General features: G+C 47.0%; 1 protein-coding gene across 5 annotated transcripts; it reads right to left on the bottom strand.

Moving 5' to 3' along the window:
* Positions 1-2,619: 2,619 nt before the first annotated feature.
* On the bottom strand, positions 2,620-17,224 carry LOC310697113 (protein HIDE1). 5 transcript variants are annotated; one of them, XM_083483445.1, is made up of 8 exons: positions 16,639-17,223; positions 13,050-13,373; positions 10,787-10,840; positions 10,442-10,534; positions 7,720-7,744; positions 6,697-6,751; positions 5,398-5,435; positions 2,620-3,047 (listed from the first exon to the last, which is right to left on the bottom strand). In XM_083483445.1, the coding sequence occupies exons 1-8, from the start codon at positions 16,685-16,687 to the stop codon at positions 3,041-3,043; spliced, it is 645 nt and encodes a 214-aa protein (XP_083339571.1). In that variant the 5' UTR covers positions 16,688-17,223; the 3' UTR covers positions 2,620-3,040. The 5 variants fall into 5 exon arrangements, with proteins under 5 accessions (XP_083339571.1, XP_083339570.1, XP_083339568.1 ...); XM_083483444.1 differs by having other exon boundaries at positions 6,708-6,751; positions 16,639-17,222; XM_083483442.1 differs by lacking the exon at positions 2,620-3,047 and adding an exon at positions 4,601-5,104 and having other exon boundaries at positions 6,708-6,751; positions 16,639-17,224.
* Positions 17,225-17,481: the final 257 nt, after the last annotated feature.

Raw genomic sequence — 17,481 nt, 5'->3', positions numbered from 1 at the left:
AAACCGCAAAACCCTTTCATCTAGCGAGTTTTTCGTCTTGCGAGGCATTCGTCTTGCGGGGCACCACTGTACTTACTTACTGACAAGGTTCACACTCCCCCCCCCCCGCCCCGAAGAAGCATAACAGAACGCAGAGGCAACAGGGGAGCTTTTCCCTCTGGAAGAACGGGTGGACGGGTGGGACAATCAAAATTTAAAAACAGTGTTGCCAGGAAGCTAAAACCAACCCCTTCTGACATGCTGCTTTGCCTGTATGCAATGAGTCCCCTTCTCCTTGCCCCTACAAGGAAGAGTACACAAACATACAAATCCCCCACTGAAGTGGTACAGTCCCTGCGTAGCTTCATTCTGCAAGGTGGTTGACGTGGCCACCAAAGCTTCAAGGAGATGTTTGTAGCAGGACAAAGGAACCGAGTATAGTGTGAGCAGAAATAAAGTTGCACTGTGTGGAGGAGAGCAGTTCTGGAAATAGCAGCAGAGAACTGAGAGCAGCAGCTGTTCTGAGACCAGGGGGTTGAGGTCTGAATTGCCCAGTGTTGAGAAATATTGGTCATACCCCACTTCACTCACTTCCTGTTGCATCAAAGTCTGCAGCGCCATAGCAGGGAAATCTGTAGTGGTTTAGAATGTGAGACATGGACTCGTGGTTCAAATCCCAACTGCAATGAAACTCTCAGGGCAACCCTGACCAAGTCAGTTATCTCTCAGCCTAAGCTGCCTCACAAGGCTGTTGTGAGAGGGAAAACATGCCACTCTGAGATCCTTGGAGGAAGGGCAGGGTAAAAATAAAGAAAATAACAAGTAAAAGGGGACTGAGCCCATTCACCTGTGCAAATTAAATGACCAGCATCATTCTTGGTATCTGTCTCCATTTGTGGACCTCGCTTTGGCTGAATTTCAAGATAATTCCTCCTTGCAACATGAGACCTGAAAGCCAACTTATAGGTAAAAGGTAAAGGTATGGTAAAGGACCCCTGGATGGTTAAGTCCAGTCAAAGGCGACTATGGAGTTGCGACACTCATCTTGCTTTCAGGCCGAGGGAGCCAGCATTTGTCCACAGACAGCTTTCCGGGTCATGTGGCCAGCATGACTGAACCGCTTCTGGTGCAACGGGACACCATGACGGAAACCAGCACAGAAATGCCGTTTACCTTCCCACCAAAGTGGTACCTATTTATCTACTTGCACTGGCGTGCTTTCGAACTGCTAGGTTGGCAGGAGCTGGGACAGAGCAATGGGAGCTCACCCCGTCACGGGGATTTGAACCACCGACCTTCCAATCGGCAAGCCCAAGAGGATCAGTGGTTTAGACCACAGCGCCACCCACATCCTGAAATACCAACTTATAACACCATAAAAAGGTAAAGGGACCCCTGACAGTTAAGTCCAGTTGCGAACGACTCTGGGGTTGCGGCGTTTGTCTGCTCTGCAGACAGTTTTTCTGGGTCATGTGGCCAGCATGACTAAGCCGCTTCTGGCGAAACCAGAGCAGCGCACGGAAACGCCATTTACCTTCCCGCCGGAGCGGTATCTATTTATCTACTTGCACTTTTTGGCGTGCTTTTGAACTGCTAGGCTGGCAGGAGCTGGGACAGAGCTCACCCCGTTGCGGGGATTTGAACCTTTTGATCAGCAAGCCCTAGGCTTAGTGGTTTAGACCAGTGTTTCCCAACCACTGTTTCGCGGCACACTAGTGTGCCGCGAGATGTTGCCTGGTGTGCCGCGGGAAAAATAAAAAAATTCGAAAGATAGCTTCATATCCGGAGAGGCGGCCTTCAGGCGAGTTTTAATTTTAATTTTCCTTCTCCCACTTAATGCCCCACGCTCGCCCGAGCAACTTGCAGTCCTCGGTAACCACGGCGACCCGAGGGAGGGGAGGGAACAGGGAAGTCGAGGGCGGCGGCGTGAGAGCCCCGGCTAGTGGCGCGAGCTTCGGAATAAGTGGGATCCGCGTGCGCGAGACCGAGATCGCGGGTAAGGAGCTCAGCCCTGGGCAGGAGGAAGCGGGGCCGCGCGTGCGGGCCACATCCCCACAGAGAGCGAGCCTCCCCCGGCCCACCACTCCGGGCAGGTCCACTCGCATGAGGGGGCGGCGATGGCGACGGCTGGCAGCTTGCCTGCAATGCCATCCCTCGAGCAGGTGAGGAGCCCGGAGGCTACCAGATGCGAGTCCTCTTTCCCACCCTGCTCGGGAGTCCAGAGCACTTGGTCGCATTCAGGATCTAGAGTGGGGAAGCGGGGCTTGTGTCTGGGCTGGACACATTGGGCTGCCTGTGCCGCTCGACCTGCGGGGAGAAATCAGGGTGGGAGTCACGACCGTGAGGCAGGGCTGCCAAGTGTGGCAGAAGAGGACACGGCCGCCGCACCTGTCCTTAGGTAGGAGCTTCTTCCGTGTTGACCTGCTGCCCTAAAGTCTTGGCTTTTTTCTTGGCTTTTTGGCGGTTGGCACAGAAGGAAGGCAAGGGGGAGGGGAAAAAATTGAAACTTACACTTTCGTGCGTCCCTCCCGGCGTGACGCTGCGCGCTGACGTCACGGGGCTGTAATGGTGGTGTGCCTTGAGATTTTTTTCATGAAACAAGTGTGCCTTTACCCAAAAAAGGTTGGGAAACACTGGTTTAGACCACAGCGCCACCCGCATCCCATTATAACACCATAGTCACTCCTTAATGAGCTGGTACATTCCTTGGCAGTGGTCAGTAGACTTTCCTCAAACATAGCTGCTTAAATAGAAATGCTCAGTGTGACACACAGATGAGCTCCACTTTCTTTTTGGGGTGTTTGTGTGCGTAAGAATATGCTTCTCATTTTCACTGAGACAGAAAACGGCTTCAAGAGATTATGCTGAAGCCAAATACATCTGCCAAGCTGCTTGGTCCATCTTCTGCCCCCATACAGGTTAAAAAAGTAGGTTTTATGCTGGAAAGGGAATCTTAGATGCAGAGGAAGGAGAAGCACAGCTGAAGAGCGCAGGGTCACCGCTGCTGTTGTCACCAGAGCCCAGAGCCCCCGTTCTTGGCATCAGATGTCCTAGACCTCGCTCACTTCCTAGCAAGGCAAACAAACAGAAGTTTAAATCCAGAAACACTCCAAAAGAATGGCACCTTCTATCTGGATTCAAAACTGGATGTTGCAGACTGCAAACTGGGAAAGAGAGGAATCTCCATGGTCCTTGCAGCCCAGATTTTGTGGAGCCCAGATTTTGCTTTAGGATGCTGCAATGTTGCGCTGCATCCTGAAATTTTTTTTGCAGTTAGGTGTGTATGCCTCTCCATGTGACTCTCTCAAGAAGTGTGTGCTGTCTGAGAACATTTGCATTTATTTATTTAATATCCCACCCTTCCTCCCAGAGGGGCCCTGGGCAGTATATAAGAGGCCAGCTGAATTAAGCCAAAGGCCCATCTAGCCCAGAACTCTTTTCACAGTGGCCAACCAGGTGTATACAGGAATCCTGCAAGCCAAATCTGCTCACAAGAGTACTCTCTCCAACTACAACCAGCAACTGGCATTCAGAGGTGGGCTGCCTCCGATAGTGGAAGTAGAATGGTGGCAGCTGGTGAAAGGTAAAAAGGTAAAGGACCCCTGGACGGTTAAGTCCAGTCAAAGGTGACTATGGGTTTTGCGGTGCTCATCTCGCTTTCAGGCCGAGGGAGCCGGCGTTTGTCCACAGACAGCTTTCTGGGTCATGTGGCCAGCAGGACTAAACCACTTCTGGCGCAACGGGACACCGTGACGGAAACCAGAGCGCATGGAAACGCCGTTTACCTTCCCACCACAGCAGTACCTATTTATCTACTTGCACTGGCATGCTTTCGAGCTGCTAGGTTGGCAGGAGCAATTGATAGCCACACCTTCCACAAATTTGTCCCCAGAGTTCCTTAGCCACTGCTGGCATTTCCTGTGCGCAGGGTGTAGCGGGGCAGCCTTGGCTCCCCAGGGGCTGCTGGACTACAACTCCCATCATCCCTAGCTACCAGGACTAGGGATGATGGGAGTTGTAGTCCAACAACGTCTGGGGACCCAAGGTTGAGAAAGGCTGCAACAAGGCATGGCAGCAGATTGGCAGTAGGGGGAAGCATACTCTCCAACTTTTTCTCACCCAAATCCAGACCATACCCCGCCCTGCTGCCACCACACCCCACCCGCTGCAGTCACCCCACCCCACAGTGTTGTTCATGTTGTTGTCTGTTGAGGGAGGGCAACTGACTAATTTACATGTATGCAAGTGAAGGATCAGTAGTAACTATCTTAGCTGGACCAAAAGAGCAGCCTGCCTGATGGACCAGTTTGCCTGGCATAGGAACAGTTGGAAAATATTATGCAAGCCACTGCAGATACCAGTTTCTTCTCAGTAAGAGCTTATGCCACAACAGATATGTTCATTAGTCTTTAAGGTACCCCAGAATTCACTATTGCTTTTGATCCTGGAAAGCTATTCTCAATTTCCCAGTGTTTTTGGAAGGCAGAGCAAAACACTTGGTTGCAGGCACTTAAAGAAAGTCTGAGGATATGCGATCCAAATGCTACTGTTTTCAGCAGAATAAAAACAAAAACAAAAACTGTTCTTTTTGTCTCAAACATGCAAATTGCAGGCAATGGCATTATTTTTGAAGGTTAAGTCACCCAGGTTTTATTCATCTCCTTCCAGTCTTGCCACAGTCCCAAAGCTGAAGAACTCTCAGAGTTCATCCTTGTTGTTCCTACTTTTCCCAAATCCAAAAATCATTCCAGAAATGGATGAAATCGGCAACATCTTCCCCACCTCCACATGACCCAAGTTCCGAATGTGTGATTGGCAGTGGAAGAGAGAACTTAGAAAGGTGAAGATGGAACTTTGTGATGGCAAGGACGAGGAGACTCTGGCCAAAAACGGTCAATGAACTCTGCTTCTGTTGATGATCTGAGAGGAACAACTTGCAGTGTATGGTTGTCAGGGAGGAAGATTATCAGAGAGATCCTGAGCCGTGTGATCAAGTGAAAGGTCATTCTGATCCTCTAAAAGTACAAAAATCTGGCTTTTCCACAGAGCAGCGGGATGAAAGTCTTGTACCTGTAGCTGACGAGATCCAAGCACCGTTGTTCTCTATAGCTTCCTGGTCCGTTTTCTTGTGAGATAAAAATGCCAAGATGGAGATAAATTAAGGAGACAAACAAGACTAGAATGGAGAGAGCTAAACCATGGGGATGAGCTCTACATAACAGCCAAATCACCATTAAATTTCTCTTTCTCGTGATACGTTGGATGCCATAACATATATCCTTGCTACCCAGCTCTTTTTGTGAATAGGGTTATTCCTAGCCATGGAGAGACTGCTTTATAATAGCCCACAGAACTCTCTGGTCTCAATTCCTAAAAGCAACTAGATTCCAACTTCTGGCTCCCATGTTAACAACTTACCATTGTAATAGTGTACATGGAGTTATCAAAGGATGTCTCTGCGGAAAAAGCAGTGTGAACAAGGTTACTTGATAACTGAATAAATTATAGTTACACAAATGTCTTAACATCTAAAAGCAACCAAACAGCACTTGTAATATCTTCTTTTCATTGATCATGTGGGATCGCACAGAATCAAGGAAGTTATGACATGCAGTGGTAAGATTATCAACACCAACTCTAATTCTTTTTCAGTGAACTGATGGGTGTAATCTTTGTTTTTTAAGTGGAAAAAAGGGAAAGGGGGTGGAAAGCATTCAGTACAAATGAATTAAAAAGTTATTCTGCTACTTTACTTTCTGTCCCTCCCTTCTCTCTGGACCTTTCCACTGTCAGCACAGCAACATAACATAGGAACAAGGTTTCTCTTACAGTAGTCTAAAGGTAAAGGGACCCCTGACCATTAGGTCCAGTCGTGGCCGACTCTGGGGTTGCAGTGCTCATCTCACTTTATTGGCCGAGGGAGCCGGCGTACAGCTTTCGGGTCATGTGGCCAGCATGACTAAGCCGTTTCTGGTGAACCAGAGCAGCGCACGGAAACGCCGTTTACCTTCCCGCCGGAGCAGTACCTATTTATCTACTTGCACTTTGACGTGCTTTTGAACTGCTAGGTTGGGAGGACTGGGACCGAGCACCCCATTGCAGGGATTCGAATCGCCGACCTTCTGATCGGCAAGTCCTAGGCTCTGTGGTTTAACCCACAGCGCCACCCGCGTCCCTACAGTAGTCTAGAGATGCCAGTAATAGGAATGGAACATAGTATGTAATACGCCCACATCTCCCCTGTTTGTAGAGTATGGCTTTGGGCTGGAGAGAACTTGTTTTGCTAAGGCAAAGCTTTCTTTTTTCTGGGCATTGGGCCATCAACATGAACAGTAGTCCTTTCCTCCTCTGTTCCTGGCTTTGTCTGCTTTTAACTGGGCCAGACTCATTTTTCACCTGTATTTCTTCAGTTCCTGATGTAAATAATACGTTGCCAATGATAAGCAAACCATCACTTGCAAAATCTGGGTTGTGATGCGAAGTGAATGGGCTCCTCTCTTTTGCGTGCCAATGAATATAAAGTTGCACAGCCCTGCTCAGGAATAAGAACACAACAGATATCCTTGACCCCATTGCTGGGTCTTGTCCCAAGCTCAGCATTCAGGTGGTATTTGTGACCACTGATCTTTCTAGGATGATGCTTCACCTGCCTCTGATACACAAATGCAAACAGAAGCAGCCACGGAAAATGTGCAGTCTCATGTCCTTGGCACTTACATTTAACATACCTGTGGCGGGGTAGCTTGATTCTGTCCAGCAGGAGTCCAGTACCCTAAGCAAATAAATATATATATAACTAACGGGAATATTTTGCAATTCTGCAGTACTTGTTAGCTCTCCCAAAGAAAGCTACTGAGAGTTACTGCCTACATTAGTTTCCCACCTGGCTAATTTATCCTAATTTATCAGGTTTGATTTATCCTTTCAGGCACAAGGACAAGACCCCGTTTCCTGGGTCTGTTGTATAGACAAGTGGATTTCAACTAGAGCAAGCTCTGCCCTCTGCTGCATGGAGTATGGTGATCGCTATAAGCAAAGCTGCTTGTTCGCCCTTTGTTAGGCTGTGGGTGAACATATCAGACAACACAGCGATTCTCCAAACAGCTCTTGTTTATTCACAGGTCAGAACAGAACTGAACTGAAGGGTTCAGTCAGCCTGCTTATATAGAGCTCCAGTACAACGTAACTGTAACAACTTTCTGTAACTATCCAATCACTGAACGTCACTTTCGATCCCTTATTTGCATATGTGGACCTGAACTATCTACAGTATCCCCCTGCTGGGCCAGGGTGAGAACTTCAGTACATAACACCCTTCAAACTTTCTAGGACAAGCATTTAATATAACCCCTTTGTGTTCCATGTTGCTTTTCTATTGTGCCTGGATAGCTCAGTTAGAGCGTGGTGCTGATAATGCCAAGGTTGCAGGTTCAATCCCTGGAGACAGCTCCATATTCCTGCATTGCAGGGGGTTGGACTAGATGATACTCAGGGTCCCTTCCAAATCTACGATTCTTTGATAGTCACCCCTTAGCTGGGGAAAACTTTCTTCAAGCAAGCCCCTCAGGAGAAACACCCACAAGGGGAAAAGCTACTCTCTGCCTCTGCCCCAATAATTCCCTACTCCAGCCAGGCACAGGTCTGCCCCTCTGCACCCCCCGACTTTCAGGACACATCGGAAATATTTCACCTCGACCAGAGTTTTTTGAAACTGCATAAATGGGGGTGAGCTCCTCTCACCTTTGCTTCTTTCTTCTCTCTTTAACTAGTAAAATGGGAAGAAACAAGAGGGAAGCATCAGAAAAGGAAATGCACTCCTGACATTATTAGGCACTCTGAGGGTACAAAGTCCCTACTGCTTGTGCAGTGGCGTAGCGTGGGTTGTCAGCACCCGGGGCAAGGCAAGTAATTTGTGCCCCCTAACCCGTGGATTTTAGCAGGGGGCAGAGAGCTGTGAGTGCGAGCGCGCCCCCCCAGATGTTGCGCCCGGTGCGGCCGGCCCCCCCTGCACCCCCCACGCTACGCCACTGTGCTTGAGTCCAGTTGAGGGCTGCAAATTTAACAACAACAACTACAACTACAACAACTTTATATGCCCCCCATCTGACTGGGTTGCCCCAGCCACTTTGGGCAGCTCCAAACAGAAAATAGTCAAAGCACAATACAACATCACACACTAAAAACTTCCCTGAACAGGGCTGCCTTCAGATGTCTTTTAAAAATCACCTAGCTGTTTATCTGTTTGACATCAGCTGAGAGGGCGTTCCACAGAGTGGGTGCAACCACCCCAAAGGCCCTCTGCCTGGTTCCCTGTAACTCCGCTTCTTGCAGTGAGGGAACCATCAGAAGGCCCTCGGAGCTGGACCTCAGTGTCTGGGATGGCCGGTGGGGGTGGAGATGCATGCCACACTTAAGGCATACATCACCCAGCTTGTGAACCTAAATTTCCTGCCTTTTACCCCCATGCATAACAATGGCTTCTCTTACCACTCTGCAGATGCCTGGGCACACATTGCTCTGTCCTCGCGGTCCCCTTCATTGCCAGCTCTAGGCCTTATTCCCAACAGAGATCCGGGAGTTTCAAGTGCATGCACCCAACGAGAGGCGTTGCTGATGTGTGCAGCAGCCATGCTTCCCTGCCAACCGCACACGCTTTGGCAATCCACTTCACACACTGGCCAGATGTGGAAATGGCAAGGTGTGGGGATGGGGGCATTTTTACCTTGACAAGGATTAACTAACCGGATACATAGCTGTCAACTTTTCCCTTTTCGTGCGAGGAATCCTATTCGGAATAAGGGAATTTCCCTTAAAAAAAGGGAAATGTTGACAGCTATGAACCGGAACTGTGTCAGCAATATGAATACTAAGGTGAAACTACTCAGACGTAGTGTGTGGCGAAATTTTTCATAGGAGAACAGATAGGGCCTCAGGCACTAGCTTGCAAGGGCAATGGGGCGGGTGGAGAAATGTCACACATGCGAGCATCTTTCCAGGCTTTGGGAAGGAGGAGCCACACCTCTGACAGGATGCTGAAGACCTCCTGCCCCCTTCCCAAAATCAGTCAGGCTGTGGGAAGGTGGCAGGAGGGCTCTTCGACCCTGTCTGGAGCATCATGCCTCCCTCCCTAAGCAAGGTAGAATCTTCCCAGGCTTCGGGAAGGAGGCACCAGACTTTAAGACTGAAACACTCTAATTTACCAGGAACATTTGTGGGACCGGCCTAGTCTGCCACGTTCACCATAGGACCCTTTAGCATTTCTGAGGCATTGCTTTCCATAATCGGCTGGAAGTGGATTTAAAATGGTGTTTCTACATGGCAGTTAATAATAGAACTTTATTATCTAGTAATGCTCAGGCCCATGGCCAGAACACTGCTATAATATTTACTCAGAAGTAAGTCCCATTCAGCAAAGGTCCTCTTCAGTTTTCCCTTTAACTAGAAGCTTCCTCTTTGTGTCTTCTGTCCCTATAATAGCCCTGTTCAGCTAAATTGTTCCTTAATTAGTCAGTTCCTGTTCGCTGCTGGAGTGGGGGCTAATTACTGGTCTCCTCTCCGCAGCTAAAGTTTTTTTAAATTTAAATTTGTTTTTAATTGAAACAAATATGGGAAAATACACAATAATGAAAAAAAGATGCAAAAAGAAGTATTAACATATTCTACACACATACACAGACAAGGTAGCACTGTTGGTCCATAAGAAAAAAACCTCAGAAATCTATAGTTGGATGATATCTTTATTAGGACCAACCAAAATGTCACAATCTTGTGGCAAGCTTTTAATCAGGAGGGATATTACAGGAAGCAAGGGATGAGGAGGATGATACTAATATTCATTTTCTTTTTAAACACACAGTTGCAATTAGATGAAACAGTGTTTTTTTAAAAATGAGTTATTTCTTTGGCTGCAAAGAGGAAACCAGTAATTAAAATATTCTGCCTCTCTGCATAAAAACAGTAACTGATTAATTCAAGGCCAATCTCAAAGTGAATGGGAAGGAACTAATTACAGACGTTACAAGGAGGAAACTTCTAATTAAAGACACAGTAGCCCTAGAAAGCCATAATAGTGCTGTTCCTGCTCATATTGTATATTATTACTAAAGAAAAACATTGATCTGCAATGGGCTGATAATGATGTAATCTGGATTTTCTATTTAAGAAAGTAATTATCTTTCAGAGCAGAGAGAATATAAATCTTTCAGATATTTTACAGCTAAAGCTTGTCTAGTAGTATAACCCCCTCATCCAGTTTTCCATCACTGTCGCGTATCGTGCACTCACGGTTAGGGACTGTTTTGGCAAAATCTTTGTCGTCAAGTAAGATACCAATAGGCCACAAAGTGAAACAGGGTCTGTAAGAAAGTCCTAGAGGTCTCCAACCTAGGCTAGGCATCATCCTTATTGGCCAGTGCCCTTAAACAGGAAGATTAGACATATTCATTTTCTGAATTCCACATACAGCGTCTCAATGCAACTGCAGCCACCAGCAGGATCACAGCTAGGAGCAGTACTCCAACCACACTCAGGACAACGGGGAGAACCCAGAATGGACCTGGAAATGGAGGCAGCAAGTCAGCTACAGTTAATGCAAGAGAACAAAGCAAGAAAATACAAATCTACTTTTCTGGAGTGTGGAGCAGTGGGTGGGTGTGTACTTGTCCTCTTTCTCTCCCCTATCCTGCCCCACGTAGGCTCCAAAAGGCCTTTCGGCTGCACTTCTGTGCATCTTTCCCCAAACATTCCCCCAGCGGCCCTCTGACACATTTCCCAAACACACACTGCTTATCTTCCCTTTAGCGCCTACCGTTTGAATCAGATCTCGGCTGAGCTGTTGGAGGGAAAGTGGTCAAGCTGGATGCTGAAACAAAAAAGACAAAGAAGAGATGACCAGGCAGTTTTTCCTTTTTGAGAGGAATGTATAAATGTAAAAGAAAAAGTGGTTTGCTAAAATCAGTCATCTCCCCACCCTTACAAGAGCCAAACATGGTCTCCAGGAACAGAAAAAAGGGTGCTTCCAGATAATTAAAAGATCCAGTTTTTCTGTGGGCACATTTGTTACATCAGCTGCTACATATCCTGGCTTTTTTTCAGTCATGGATTGCAATGATCCCAGGCAGGCAAGCAAGCCCCGATAAGAAGTAATGAGTCTCCGGCAGTTTTATGTATGTTTATTTACAAAAAACCACATCCAGAGCATGGCTTCTCGCCTGCTCACATTGACGATAGTTGGTCAGTCTGAATCTCTGCCCCTCCCACAGCAGGAAGGATGCCAAACTTCCCCTCTTGCCCTTCTGTTGTCTTCTGAACTTATCCAGTCTCCTAGAACAGGGACTAAGAGGCTGGCCTTCCCCCTCCCCGCTTTCACTTGACACAGTCTCAGTCCTTTGCTTATCTGCTGATTGCCTAGCAACACTCTGGCTGCCTCCTAACTCTCCCGCTTCTTGAGAGCTAACAGTGTCTTCTTCTGGAAGGGGCGGGGTCGAACTGTCCCTTCTCGGCTCTGTCAGACAGCTCTCATCTGCAGAGTCTGTCTCTCTCTCTCACTTAGCTCAGTTTCTGAGCCTGACTCTTCCCCTGCGCTCTGGTGAGCCACGTTGCTGACATGGGTATTGATTGCTATTCCACTGCTCTTGAGTCACACCAGTGGGCAGAGCTTGACAGAAAGTCTCCAGGTTGTGTTTTCCTGCCCATCCCCAAAGTCACTCCACCCTGGACCTGCACTACCAATTAAAATTTATACAAAATTTATACATACACTGTTGTGGTGCAATGGTTCAAGTGTTGATCTAGGACCCATTCAGCCACAAAGCTCACTGGGTTTCATAGATCAATTTAATCTTTCTTTACAGCTTGTTTATGTTTCCTTTCTGTCCCATCACCTTCCAGGGAGAGATATCATGATCCTCTGCATACTATCTAGACTGCCCAGCACTTCTAAGAATACCAGGCCAGGGTTTGTTTGTTTTTAAGAGGAGGGCTTAGGAAATGAATCAGTGGTGGTCCCTTTTAGTGCTCCAACAGCTTTCCAAGTTTGTCAGGTGCTAATTGCAGGCCCTGACCAATATTGTGAAAACCCTGCCAGAGCAAGGGATATCCCTACCAAGGTATAGCTCAGTTGGTAGAGCATGAGACTCTTAATCTCTGGGTCATGGTTTTGAGACCACGAGTGAAAGATTCCTGCATTGCAGGGGGTTGGGCTAGATGACCTTTATGGTCCCTTCCAACTCCATGAGTCTGTGATTCTGTGAACATATTCCCAACCTTTTCCCTATAGCAATGGTTCTCCAAGGTTGTGGCACACAACACTGATGTGGCAGAAGAGGATGGCAAGTGTGGTGGGAAAGATTCCAGGATAATCAAAGAAGCATTTTAACATTTCAGTGCACTATAGTAACCAGGTATGTCCAAAGGCTGTTTCAGGGGCTGGTCAGTTTAATCCGGCCTATTGCAGTTTATTTCCTGGGGTAAAATCCTAAAAAACCTCAACAACTTCAATCCTAAAAGCACAACTTTGGTCGGCCCTCACGGCCCTTCACTTCATCAAATCTGGCCCTCTTTGAAAAACGTTTGGACACCACTGGAACATATTTTTATTTATTTTAGTTGTGTTCTGTGTTATAAATCAAGCATTGCTAGGAATTGTCGCCCCCCCCCCCCGTGTATTTCATTCATATATATATTTGTTGTGGTGCGAGCAAATTTTCAAATTTTTATTTTGAAAGTGTGACCCAGAGGGGGGGAAAGTTTGGGAACCTTTGCCCTAGAATCCAAAAGTCAAGACTCTACCCATACTATGTAGACCAGGGCTTCCCAACCTTTTCATGCCGATGACACTTTTTAGACATGCTTCATTCAGTTCTCCTAGCAAACCGGAGGTTAAACTAACCCCTTTCCAGCCCCGGGAGGAGCACAGGGAGCGTTCACACAACACACCTAAACACTGCAGCTGACACACTAAAGCTCTGGCATAGCCTCTACAATGGGGTATGATGCGGGTCATGGCTTGCAAGCAGTGCGGGTGCAACCAATCCCCCAAAATGAGCTCATCAAGCTTTGGTAGCACTCACCTTCCACTGTAATCTCAAGGAGGTTGCTAAACTCAGACAGTTTCAACGCACTTCCATTGTAGACGCCAAACTGGCACTTGTACTGCCCTCCATCACTAAGAGTGATGTTCTCCAGAAGGAAAATAACTTGGTGCTGTGCTTCTGCGGCATGCACAACCTGCAGCGGCTCCCCATGGCTCACCTTGAACAAATAAAACAAGGCATCCTTGTACTGCCTGGGTGCCAAACAAGCAATCTTAATGGAGTCTCCTTCGTTGAGTGTCTCGGAAAGCACATCCAGAAAAATAAGTGGAGAGGGAAGAAGGCTGGAAGCCACCAAAGAGCCTGAAACAGCACAATGGAAAGAGTGAGGCTTCAATAATAATAATAATAATAATAATGATGATGATGATGATGATGATGATGCAAATGTGGTATAGATGTCCACCTTGTCTTGATCAGATTTTGTGAGCTCTCAAATCATGAAAAAAAAAAAACAAAACACAAAACAGGCAAAAGCATTGTGGCCAAATTTTCAGAAAATTCAGAGCTGGTGTTCTTAGACTGGGTGGGTGGGGTGGGGTGTTCTTTGGGTGCTTTCAGACTGGCTGTCTAGTTAAGGCTGTTTCCACCTTGGGCAATTACTGTGGAATAACCAGCATTTTGGGGTCGTGGGTGGTGCTGTGGGTTAAACCACAGAGCCTAGGACTTGCCGATCAGAAGGTCGGTGGTTCGAATCCCCGTGACGGGGTGAGCTCCTGTTGCTTGGTCCCTACTCCTGCCAACCTAGCAGTTCGAAAGCACACCAGTGCAAGTAGATAAATAGTTACCGCTCTGACGGGAAGGTAAACAGCGTTTCCGTGTGCTGCTCTGGTTTGCCACAAATGGCTTAGTCATGCTGGCCACATGACCCGGAAGCTGTACGCCGGCTCCCTCGGCCAGTAAAGCGAGATGAGTGCCGCAACCCCAGAGTCAGCCATGACTGGACCTAATGGTCAGGGGGCCCTTTACCTTTACCTAACCAGCATTTTAAGAGGACATAACATAACGATCAAAACACCCTGCCTCAATATTTTTCCTGTCAAGCTTCTGTTGTCACCCTGCCTCCAAGCTCAGAAAACCCAATATTCATGTATTGATACAAACCTCTTTCTTTTCCCTTCTTGTTCAGATTCTTTCACTTTATCTGTCCACTGAAAATTTTCAATAAAATATCAATGTTTGGAATTGCCTGCCACTCAAGCCTTTCTCCTACCCTTTGCTCTGAATGCTGCAACTTCTCCTTTCCAACAATTACCACATCAGAGCGGCCTGTGCTTGCCCTCCTTTTCTGCTCAGGTCTTCAAGTTAGAGAAGCAGTACCTCAAACCAATAGACCCCACCTGGAGTCCTGCATCCAGTTCTGGGCACCACAATTTAAGCAGGATGTTGTCATGCTGGAATGTGTGCAGAGGACAGCGGCCAAGATGATGAAGGGCCTGGAAACCAAGCCTTATGAGGAACGGTTGAGGGAGTGGGTATATTTAGCCTGGATGAGAGAAGACTGAGAGAAAATAGGACAGCCATTTTCAAGGACTGTCACATGGAGGATGGAGCGAGCTTTTTTCTCCTGCTCCAGATGGTAAGACTGGAACCAATCGCTTCAAGTTACAAGAAAGGAGATTCTGACCAAACATCAGGAAGAACTTTCTGGTGGTAAGAGCTGTTTGACAGTGGAAGGTGGTGGGCTCTCCTTCATTGGAGGTTTTTAAGGACAGGTTGGGTGGCCATCTGTCAGGGATGCTTTAACTGAGATTCCTGCATTACAGGGGGTTGCCTAGGACTTGCCGATCAGAAGGTTGGCGGTTCTAATCCCCACGATGGGGTGAGCTCCCGTTGCTCAGTCCCTGCTCCTGCCAACCTAGTACAGTGGTACCTCAGGTTACATACGCTTCAGGTTACATACGCTTCAGGTTACAGACTCCGCTAACCCAGAAATAGTGCTTCAGGTTAAGAACTTTGCTTCAGGATGAGAACAGAAATCGTGCTCTGGCGGCGTGGCAGCGGCAGGAGGCCCCATTAGTTAAAGTGGTGCTTCAGGTTAAGAACAGTTTCAGGTTAAGAACGGACCTCCGGAACGAATTACCGTATTTTTTGCTCTATAAGACTCACTTTTTCCCTCCTAAAAAGTAAGGGGAAATGTGTGTGCATCTTATGGAGCGAATGCAGGCTGCGCAGCTATCCCAGAAGCCAGAACAGCAAGAGGGATTGCTGCTTTCACTGCATAGCGATCCCTCTTGCTGTTCTGGCTTCGGAGATTCAGAATTCCCCCCCCCCTTCTTTTCCTCCTCCAAAAACTAGGTGCGTCTTGTGGTCTGGTGCGTCTTATAGAGCGAAAAATACGGTAAGTACTTAACCCAAGGTACCACTGTAGTTCGAAAGCACGTCAAAGTGCAAGTAGATAAATAGGTACCGCTCTGGCGGGAAGGTAAATGGCGCTTCCGTGCGCTGCTCTGGTTCGCCAGAAGCGGCTTAGTCATGCTGGTCACATGACCCGGAAGCTGTACGCTGGCTCCGTCGGCCAGTAAAGTGAGATGAGCGCTGCAACCCCAGAGTCGTTCGCGACTGGACCTAACGGTCAGGGGTCCCTTTACCTTTAGGGTCCCTTCCAATTCTACAATTATATGATTCTAACCATTCTATAATGTAACTGCACAGCAGAATTCGTTCAGCTCCGCCACAGAATTGGCTATGTATGATGTTGTTGGGCCCCTGGGGGCCAATTCATATTTATTCCCCTTACGTTGCGAATGCCACAGAGCAAAATTCACACTGTGCTTGCAAGCTTCTCGGCTTCTGAAATGAGCAGTGAACCTACTTTGCCCTGCTTGTGCTTCTAACGTCGTTTTAAGAACCTATCCAAATTTTGGCCTTAGGGAAAAGTCTTCCCTAAGGCTTTTTAATATTTATAAAATGCTTTAGTTATTTAGAAAGCTTTTTAAAAATAAAAGAAAAAGTACTGATGTTTTGCATTAATGCTTGGGCAAAACATTATCATCAAAATTATATAAACAGGAATCAGCTGTAATATATAAACAAGAATCATATGAAACATGATAGAGATGGTAATGTTTGGTTTTGTGCTCTGGCACACACACCTTACAAAATTCCCTGAAAGTGTGCAACAGGGCACTATCCAAAACTGAATATTATAGAACACTATCAAAAATTCCAGCCTGCTTTGTTTACTTATGACCGCTTTCCTTGTCAGATATGAATTTGTTATTTAGGCCACAATTGTGACTACCCGTGTCTTCGCGTAGCCCCGTTCCCTCTTCTAATCTTTCTTTTTTTTTTTAATTGAGCATTGCAGGCTGTTTAACATCAAAGAATGTTTCCTCACCTTCAGCCTTCCTCTTTGTAACAGGTCTTCTTAGAATACCATCCAATGCCAAAGCCTACTCCAAAAGTCAACCTCTCAGTGTAACATTGACAGTAAGTTGCCTACCGTACAAACTAACACCTGGTTAGTTTTCCCTCCCTTCATTTCCCCCCCCCCTCCCTTTGGAGTAGCCGTCAGAAAGTCCTTGCACAAAAGAAGGCGTAAAAAATTAGCAGAAAACAAACATACCAGCTAGCAGAAGAAAGAGAATTTTCAGATCCATGGTTTTGTGGAGCATTTTGTATCTTTTGTAAACAGAGATGGAAAAGGCCAACTGTTCATTGCAAATTCCTTGCAAGATGTGAAAGAACAAAAAAAGAGAAGACAATTTGCTTAATGTGGAGTTTCGCCACTTAGGGAGGAAATTGCAATCTGTCCAAAGTTACAAGACCTTTCAACTTCCTGTTGCGAATATGACTTTATTGTTTCCCTCTCAGATCCATTGCCATAACAAATGAACAATCACTGGTTGCTTTGTAACTACTGTAAGAGCTTCCCTATTGTAAAGAGTGTCCTGTCTAGCCCTGCAGAACCCAGAGTGCTCCCTGTGACAATGAAACAGGGTGCCATGGGCAGAGATCCAGCAGTGTTTAGAATACGCAACCATACCTCCCATGTGGCATTAATGACAGGATTTGTAAGCGAAAAGACAATGAGAAGGCTTTCCCCATTTGCCTCCCTTACAGCAGAGGAATATTTCAGGTCATTGGGAGAGTCAAAATTACTTCAGGATTGCTCTCCTGTACTATTTCAGACACATGGGTTATATATTTAGATATGTGTGCATTTATGGATATTTGTGTGGGTTAAACCACAGAGCCTAGGACTTGCCGATCAGAAGGTCGGTGGTTCGAATCCCCATGACGGGGTGAGCTCTCATTGTTCAGTCCCAGCTCCTGCCAACCTAGCAGTTTGAAAGGACGCCAGTGCAAGTAGATAAATAGGTACTGCTCTGGCAGGAAGGTAAATGGCATTTCCGTGCACTGCTCTGGTTCGCCAGAAGCGGCTTAGTCATGCTGGCTACATGACCTG

This window comes from Podarcis liolepis (genome assembly GCF_965112155.1).
Source record: "Podarcis liolepis genome assembly, chromosome: 17".
NCBI classification, from domain to species: Eukaryota; Metazoa; Chordata; class Lepidosauria; order Squamata; family Lacertidae; genus Podarcis; species Podarcis liolepis.
This window is presented reverse-complemented; position numbering and strand designations above follow the sequence as displayed.

What these genes read in the sequence shown, in the direction of transcription:
- LOC310697113 (XM_083483442.1), bottom strand. Translation starts at nt 16,687, where the DNA reads ATGCTCCACAAAACCATGGATCTGAAAATTCTCTTTCTTCTGCTAGCT. An exon ending in TCTCTTTCTTCTGCTAGCTG is followed by an intron (nt 13,374 to 16,638) that starts GTATGTTTGTTT and finishes GTGCTGTTTCAG; the next exon opens with GCTCTTTGGTGGCTTCCAGC. An exon ending in ATCAAGCTACCCCGCCACAG is followed by an intron (nt 5,436 to 6,707) that starts GTATGTTAAATG and finishes CTTTTTCCGCAG; the next exon opens with AGACATCCTTTGATAACTCC.